This window comes from Gekko japonicus, unplaced genomic scaffold (genome assembly GCF_001447785.1).
Source record: "Gekko japonicus isolate JY-2015 unplaced genomic scaffold, Gekko_japonicus_V1.1 scaffold5230, whole genome shotgun sequence".
NCBI lineage: Eukaryota > Metazoa > Chordata > Lepidosauria > Squamata > Gekkonidae > Gekko > Gekko japonicus.
Genome location: NW_015171658.1, coordinates 28,798 through 37,713, shown reverse-complemented (window position 1 = coordinate 37,713; position 8,916 = coordinate 28,798). Strand labels below are relative to the sequence as shown.

General features: G+C 51.2%; 1 protein-coding gene across 1 annotated transcript in view; it reads right to left on the bottom strand.

Annotated features, from left to right (window-relative positions):
- LOC107117832 (collagen alpha-1(XI) chain-like) overlaps positions 1-8,916 on the bottom strand; it is a gene marked incomplete at its 3' end in the record, with an annotated part of 23,982 nt that overhangs the window by 1,792 nt on the left and 13,274 nt on the right. Inside the window, exons 5-6 of the mRNA XM_015419997.1 lie at positions 3,881-3,943; positions 1,935-2,012 (exon numbers count right to left, since the gene is read on the bottom strand). Of these exons, the coding sequence (XP_015275483.1) occupies positions 1,935-2,012; positions 3,881-3,943 (141 nt within the window). The remainder of the gene's footprint in view (positions 1-1,934; positions 2,013-3,880; positions 3,944-8,916) is intronic.

Below are 8,916 nucleotides of genomic sequence, written 5' to 3'. Positions count from 1 at the left end.
CACAAAGGTTTTTTTTTTACTTAAAATAAATATCATGCTTAAAACATGAGCACTCTTGCAATATTTTGTTTATTTAACAGTGTCTGATAACTGACACCTCTTGCAAGGGCATTTTTTGTAGAAAAAGCCCAGTAGGAACTCATTAGCATAATAGGCCACACCCAACAGCAGAAACACATTAGCATATTAGGCCACACCCTGACAGCACCACTCATTACCACATTAGGCCGCACCCCCATGTTACCAGAAGTGTGGTCATCCAGCCACACCCACCTTTTGCTTGTTATTCTGTTTACCTTGTTTGTTGTCAAAACCCAGGGCTTTTTTGTAGCAGGAACTCCTTTGCATGTTAGGCCACACACCCCTAATGTAGCCAATCCTAATGAGTTTCTGCTGTTGGGTGTGGCCTATTATGCTAATGAGTTCCTGCTGGGTGTGGCCAACTCGGGAGCCAGCCGGAACTCCGTTCCTGTGCGTTCCTGCACAAAAATAGCCCTGCCTCTTGCTCTGAATTATTGCATCAAAATGTCTGTGCTTTGCAATCTTGAGTATGCTGTTCACTTGTGTATCTGTAAGCTGCAAACTTACGATGATGCAGCAGCAGCAGAACTGGAAGAAGAAGCAGAAGACAGCCAGTTCCACTGCGGGCCTGATAGAAGCCCTCCACGGGCCTAATCCGGCCACCGGGCCGCATGTTTGACACCCCTGGCCTAGAGCATCCCCACCCCACCCCGACGTCGGAAACATAATGATGTGTTCCTGGGTGATGTCATCACGCCAGCGTCAGTGGCACCGGGAGGGGGCTTCTCAGTTGTGGGACTTCCACCACCGGCCAGCTGGGCCACGGCTGATTGGGGCAACCAAAATCTACTGGCCTCACCGGGGGAACGGCAACGCTACTCTCAACCAAACCTACCTCACAGGAAAATATTTTTGTTGTTATTGCTGTGAGGAGAAAATGGAGGAAGGGAGAAGAATTTCGGGTAGTGAAGGGCGGGGTATAAATCCAATCTCCTCTTCTTCTCTTCTTCTTCTAAACAAAGAAATGAATAAGATGTCGTGGCACATAGGGTTGCCACCTTCAAGGTGGGGCCTGGAGATCTCCTGGAATTACAACTCATCTCCAGACTACAGAGATCAGTCCCCTTAGAGGAAATGGCGGCTTTGGTGGGTGGACTCTATGACATTGTACCCCACTGAGTTCCCTCCGCCCCCTAAACTCCACCCTCCCCAGGCTCCACACCCAAATCGCCAGGAAGTTCCCTGGAGTTGGCAACACGATGTGGCAGGATAATCCAGTGTGCCCAAATCTCCCACACGACCGCCACGGAGGGATCCAAGCAGCAAATCTTGGCAGAATCCAGCCTCCAGTCCAACTCTCCTCTCACACCTTCCCACCTCTTCTCTTTCTCTCCCCCTCATGTTCTCAAGCATTCTCCCACTCACACCGTCCTCTCTCTCTCCTCCCAGACGCAAACACAACACAACAGAACCTCTGCCACAAGCACAGCACAACACAAGGCCAGAGGGCAGCCAGAGGTGGAGCTCCGCACAAGAGGCATAGGTAAAGGTTTCCCTTGCTCGAAAGCCAGTCGAATCCGACTCTAGGGTTGCGGCGCTCATCTCCGTTTCCAAGCTGAAGAGTCAGCGCTGTCCAAAGTCGTCTCCGTGGTCACGTGGCCGGCACGAATAGACGCCGAGGCGCACGGAACGCTGTTGCCTCCCCACCAAAGCGGTACCTATTTATCTACTTGCAATTTCTTGCTTTCGAACTGCGAGGTTGGCAGGAGCTGGGGCCAGAGACGGGAGCTCACTCCGTCATGCGGCACTCGGGTCTCGGAACTGCTGAACTACCGACCCTCCAGCCTGCAGTTCAGCGTCTCAACCACTTGAGCCACCGCAGCATGGACACCGCAAGAGGCATAGACACTCACAAATCCCCGGGATGGAACCGATGGTCCAGGTGGCCCTGGAAGCCCGGGGATTCCTGGCAAACCAGTCCCGACATCTCCCTAGAAGAAGAAGAAGGAGAAAAGAGGATGACACTGTAAGGGTTTGAGAAAAGTGATGTCAGATGCATCTTGTAGCTTGCTTAATTACAACCCAATGTTTATGATCTTGGGGAATGACTCAGCAGTCATGGCGACACATCCACTCGTCAAGCGGCCAAAGGCGTTTGTAAGGAAAAACAAAACTGGTTCAGAATCCTCTCCATGTACTCACTTCTCTGCTATTAAAAAGCCATTACGTCAAGTATGCTCTCAAATTAAGTGCAATAAAGATTCCAGTTCTGCGGTGGTGGCGGTGGTGGCGGCAGGGGAAGGAGCGTCTATTTGTGGAAAGACACAGGCAAGACAGGAAACAGCTCCGCAATCCCTGTGGCAGGCAGCCCTTGGCTAATGGAGCCAAGTCGGAAGGGCTCCTGCCATTTCCCCAGGACGATTCTGCCAAGGAGCGGCGGCAGCCCCGGATGAAGAGGTCTGCCTCGATGGGGATACTGGTTCCATTGTGATGTCACCCCTAGAGTGATCATGTGAGCCTCAGGAACCCCAAGGGAAACCAGAGCTGTTCAGGGGGAGGGAGGACTTTCAACGTGCACTTTATGCCCACCTTAGGGTTGCCAATCCCCAGTTGAAGGCAGGGGATCCCCCAGTTTGGAGCCCCTCCCCCTGCTTCAGAGCTATCAGAAATAGCTGCTGGGCTCTCCATTATACCCTATGGAGTCTGGTCCCCATAGGGTATAATGGAGAATTGATCTATGGGTATCTGGGGCTCTGGGTGGGCTGTTTTTTGAGGTAGAGGCACCAAGGTTTCATAGCTGCCAGTGCCTCTCCTCAAAAAACCTCCCAAGTTTCAAAAAGATTGGACCAGGGGGTCCAATTCTATGAGCCCCAAAAGAAGGTGCCCCTATCCTCCATTATTTCCAACGGAGGGGAAGCATTTAAAAGGAATGCGGGTCCCTTTAAATGCGACGGAAGCTCACCGGGCCACGGCAAACCACCTCTGAACGTCTCTCACCGTAAGTCAGCTGGGACTGGACAGCAAAATAATAATAATAATAATGTATTTTAGCCCTGGTTTTAAATGTTTCAATGATGTGATGTTGTCGCTTTTTAATGCTTTCTCGGGCGTGATTTTATTGTGCATCTTTTCGGTGTGTTCACCACCTGGGTGGCCCTCGTGGGGGTATCGATCATGTAAAATGGCCAGGGTCCGGCTTACCTAAGGGACCTCCTTTCCCCGCATGTTCCCCCAAGGGCACTACAGTGGGGGAGTCAAAATGTCCTGGTAATTCCAGGCCCCACGAATATCAAATTTGCTGTTACCAGAGCCAGGGTGTTTTCGGTGGTGGCTCCTACCTGGTGGAATGAACTCCCAGAGGAGATCCGGGCCCTGCGGGACCTTGTGCCAGTTCCGCAGGGCCTGTAAGACGGAGCTCTTCCACCAGGCTTTTGAGTAGGAGCTGCTGCCGCTGCCACCACTATTCCATCACTGTTATCGTCCATCACCGCACCTCTACCAGCACTCGTGTGGGCATCATCGGGGTGCGAGACGTTCCTGGATGAAGATGGGATGACAGTGCAGCTGGGATGCATGTTGTTGGTCTGGTGTTAATAACTCCAGAACCCCATCTTGCAACTAAAGACCTATGTGACCTTTAGAGCACCGACACTTTAGTGTATTGTATTGTATTGTATTGTTTTGTTCTGTTTTTACTGTTTTAACTTTGGCATCCATGCCTCGTTGTTAGCCGCCCTGAGCCTTTGGGGAGGGCGGGATATACATCCAAAAATAAATAAATACATAAAATAAAAATAATTAAAAACATTTCACTGGCAATTGAAACAGACAGCTGCTCCTACATTAAAAGAGCACTTACCTTTTCTCCTTTAGGGCCTGGTTCTCCTTTCTGGCCTGGTGCACCATGAGCTCCTGGTTCACCCTTAAAAAAAAGGGCGGGGGGAGAGACAGGGTAAGTACATTCCTTGCCCAGTGTAGGCTTCCCAAGGCCCCCTGGGGGGTGGGGAAACCCCTGCCCCAGAGGCCCGTTCCCTGCCGCCGCCGGATTGGGCCCCCGGGGGAACTCCACCCCGACGTTTGCGTCACTTGGAAGTGACACGACCACGCCGGGCACGCTGGGGGCGGGGCCACAGCAATCAGAGGGAAAACTCCGCCCCCAGCGTGCCTCCCGTCATCACGTCACTTTTGGGTGACATGCATGCAGCGCGCACACACCAGATGCCAGCCGGGAGCCCCCTGCTCCGGCAGAAGATCGACTTGGCAACCCTAAGTACTGTTCTTCCAATACTCAAGGGCTACATTACAATCAGCTCAGCGCTTATGCTTCCCACAGAGTCTATGGCTGAAAAAATCCAGCTGGTATCCTACCTAGGGTATCCAACCTCCAGGCGGGGCCTGGAAATCTCCCGGAATTGCAACAGATCTCCAGACGACAGGGATCAGTTCCCCTGGAGAAAACGGCTCCTTTGGAGGATGGACTCTGTGGCATCGTACCCCACCAAGGTCCCTGCCCTCCTCCCCCCGGCTCCATCTCCAAATCTCCAGGAATTTCCCAACCCAAAGTTGGCAACTCTCGTACTACCGGTATGATCAGCTAACAGTGGCACCTTCTGTCAGAGTCTTGCCGCTATCAGGAATCAACAGCAGCCTTTCAATGAAGTTTCAGTTTATTGTTCCAGTCATCCATACACATTCAGTGTCAGAACTGATTCACAAAGCGGGAAAGGGGCAATCATACCTGGTTCAAAGCGGGGTCTCCTGATGGCTCAAAGCCACTCAGGGAAGAAGCCTCTGCCCGCCTAAAACTAACATTCCAAGGGAAAGCAGTGCAGCAGACACCAAGGTCAAACAGCGACAAAAGGAATACTGAGAATCGAAACCACACATACCAGACCTGAAAGGAGACAGGAATCGACCACCTCCCCCTCCACCAGCCACTACAGCAGCATAACTGACTCCTTCCCCTGCTGTAAGGGACCTTCCTCTGAGTTAGGAGGCTCTTCCGCCAGTGGAACAGCTCCTAAAGGGGCCACCATCAGCCAAGCAGAGTGGAAGCACTCAAGTCTGTTTGTTTGAACAGGCCTTCTAGGACCACTACAGCACCCTGGGGGAGTCAGTGAGCTTCTCCGAGGTTTTGAATACAGCAGACCGGTCTTTGAATACAGCAGACCGCTACTGCAGGCCCCTACTGCAGAGCTTGGTCTGTGGTTTTAACATCTCACTGATTATGAGCAGAAACATCGTGGAACATCTGGGCAGTGGGAATGTATTCTAGTAATATACCATCTAGGGTAATTTAACAGCCACCAGCACTTTGTATTTATAATGTTTTTATTGTATGGTTAAATATTGTGTAATTTTAATGTATTATGCTTTTATGGAAGCCGCCCTGAGCCCGCTTGCTGGGAGGGCGGGGTATAAATTTGATAAATAAATAAATAAATAAATAAATTGTGAATGCTTCTGCTCCAGGCCAGTGTTCCCTCTAAGCTGAGTCAGTATGAGCTAGCTCACAGTTTTTTAGCCTCCAGCTCACACATCTTTGTCTTAGCTCAGGAAGGAGGGCTCCAGAGGCAAACTAAGTCACGCAGCAGCCAAATCACTCGCTCACAACATTAATGCCGGTAGATCACAAAGAGGAATTTTTGCTCACAAGACTCTACAGCTGAGAGGGAGCATTGATCCAGACTGTGGTTTATTGTATCCTGAAAAATCATCCCAAATTGGGCTGAGCATGAACCACAGGGAGTTGGTGACAAATGCTGAAGAATTTAGAGGACCTGTTCAGTTCACTGACATCCACTCATAATGCCATTTTATCTTTCTGTCTGGGTGGGTAGCCATGTTGGCCTGAAGTAGTGAAACAAAGTTTGAGTCCAGTGGCACCTTGAAGACCAGCAAAATGGTATTCATGGTGAGAGCTCTCGTGTGCACGGCCACTTCCGCTGTCTGTCTGTCTGTCTGTCTGTCTGTCTGTCTAGTACATTTGTATCCTGCCTCTCCTCCAAGGAGCTCAGCGTGAGTCCCCCTTCCCAATTTTATCCACACAAACTGAGAGAGTGATACCAAAGTCCCCAATCCAAGGTCACCCAGTGAGCTTTAAGTTAGTGTGGAGATCTGAACCTGAGTCTTCCGAAGGTTGGCAAGTCTCCCACGGTATCTGGTTGGGGGGACTTACTGGTGGTGGGGGAGGCCCAGGCCAGTGACACGGTGACATCAGTTTGGTGTAGTGATTAGGACCGTGGACTCTAATTTAGGAGAACTGGGTTTGATTCCCCACTCCTCCACATGCAGCTGCTGGTGTGACCTTGGGTCGGTCACAAGTTCTTTCAGAGCTGTTCTCTCAAGGGCAGTTCTCAAGAGAGCTCTCTCAGCCCCACCTACCTCACGGGGTGTCTGTTGTGGGGAGGGGAAGGGAAAGGAGATCGTAAGCCACTCTGAGACTCCTTCGGGTAGTGAAGGGTGGGGTATAGATCCAGTCTTTTCTTCTTCATCATCACTTCCAGCATATCCCGGAAGTGACGTCAGTGTGTCACCAGCAGCACCAGGGACACTCTCGTATTTGAGCCAATCCCTATGTCAGGTAGCCCTGTCAGGGTGTTGGAATGTGAGGGGGGATTTTCTCTCCCTCCCATTCTCAGCGCTTCTCTGCCTAGCGCTCCTGTTATCTGCAATTGGCCTTGAAAATGCTTTGCCTTGCTGTAATTCCCCAGGCCTGGGAACGGTAACTGCTTTGGGCACAAAACTGCTTGCCTACTATCAGGGCCCGTGCACCGAGAGAAAACTTCATTGGCCTTGCAGGTGGGAGGGGGGCTGTTTGAATATTCTATAAGTTAGTAGCCATCTTATTACAAGGCATTCCTAACACAAGCTGTATACATGTACTTTAGTTCTGTGTTACCATAATTAAAACACTTATCTTCTGAAGAAGCCTGGGTGTGTGGATTACCTGCCTAAAGTTCCTGACACCCTATGGTTTTACTGTAGAACTTTGCTCAAATACCAGCGCATCCCCAGCGATGTAGCAGTGGCATCCTTTCCAGGTGCACAGGGAGTGACTTCAATTAGTCAGGATGCTGCTGGTCCCCCCCTCCCCATTTTTCATGCCATTCCCCCCCTCCCATTGGCCAGCTGATCGTGGCGGGGGGGTGTTGGGGCCCAGCAGCCCTAGGTCTCCCAGGCCCTACTCCAGCAGTCTAACGACAATCCTGGACTGACTTCAGCTGATGACATTTCCGAGTTAACTCGCCCCTGCTCAGGATTTGTGCGCGTAGTGTTCATTTTCCATACCTATTCTGCCTTTGTGCTTTGAAAGAAAAATAAGTTCTATCAAACAGAGTTGCTACGGGAGCATAACGGGAAAGGATCTCACCTTCCCCTGTTCTGCTTCTGAGCACTGCAGGCTGCCAGATGGGGTTCTGGGAGACAGAGGTGCCCAGCGGGATGAGAGGGGCCAGACCAGATGAAAAGCCCTCAAAAGAAGGGCTGAGCCCTCAAATTGCACAAAGAGTCATGGGCAAGGACGGGTGTTTATGAAACGAACCAAGCATCGAGCCCTTAAGGCACTACACTGTCTGGGCAACGTTAAGCGCTCTTTCTTTTCTTTTCTTTTAAATGAAATAATCTCTCTCGCTGTCGATACAGAAGCCAAATGAAACGGGAGTCCAATGGCCCTTCAGAGACTAAACAGAATGTGTTCCAGGACCAGCGTCTATGTGTCAGAGCTCACTTCATCAGAACTGGCATTGATCTGACCCGGCGTTTTATCCAATGTTCCCTCTAAATTCTGCTTTGTGAGCTGCTGGCATTAAAGCCGTGAGCGAGCCATTTGGCTACGGCATAAATCAGTTTGCTCTGGAGCCCTCCTTCCTGAGCGAAGACAAAAGTGTGTGAGCTGGAGGCTAAAAGACTGTGAGCCAGCTCACACTCACTCATCTTAGAGGGAACACTGGTGTGTACCTTGCACTATGCTTCCCAGAGGTCCCTGCAGCCAGCGAGCTCCACACACAGACACATCACCATGATCAGCATTTACGAGGGTTTCCAAATTCCAGGTGGTGGCGGGAGATCTCCTGGGATTACAACAGATCTCCGGGTGAAGAGTTCCATTCACCTGGAGAAAATGGCTGCTTTGGAAGGTGGGACTCTGTGGCATTAAGACCCCATTGAAGTCCCTTCTCTCCCCCACCCCCGGCTCAACTCCCAACATCTCCAGGCATTTCCCAAGCTGGAACTGACAGCCTTCGCATCTACCCAATCATTCTCAGCCATTCTCAGAGGCTCCAAACAACAAGGGGAAAAGACTAGTGTCACAGGCAGGGGCCATTTCCTGCAGGAGCGCACAGGAGCGGAGCTCCGGCAGTAAAGAGCCCAGGGGGCGGGCACATGCAACAAGCCCCGCCCCCTGCTCCCAGCAGCCCTCAATCAGAGCAAGAAGCAGCCAGGTAAATTGCAGAGGCCCCTCCCCCCCACTCTGCAGTCCAAAACAGTCCAGTGGAGCCTGAGCGGTGGGTGTTGCCTTCTGACACACTTCCGGTGATGTCAGGGGGTGTGGCACATGCAAATAAGTTATGCTAATGAGTTGTGCTAATGAGCTCCTGCATCTCTTTTTCTACAAAATGACCCCTGGTCACAGGAGTCCCAAATATACAAATTCCACTCGTAGAAAACACCATCAAAGATTGCCAAAACAATATATTAAACAAGTATAAAGTTGGTGGTGTCACAACAGCATTTATGCATACTGTTATCAGGGGTCATTTCCTGCAGGCACACACAGGAGCGGAGCTCCGGCAGTAAAGAGCCCAGGGGGCGGACACATGCAACAAGCCCCACCCCCTGCTCCCAGGAGCCCTCAGTCAGAGCAAGAAGCAGCCAGGTAAATTGCAGAGCCCA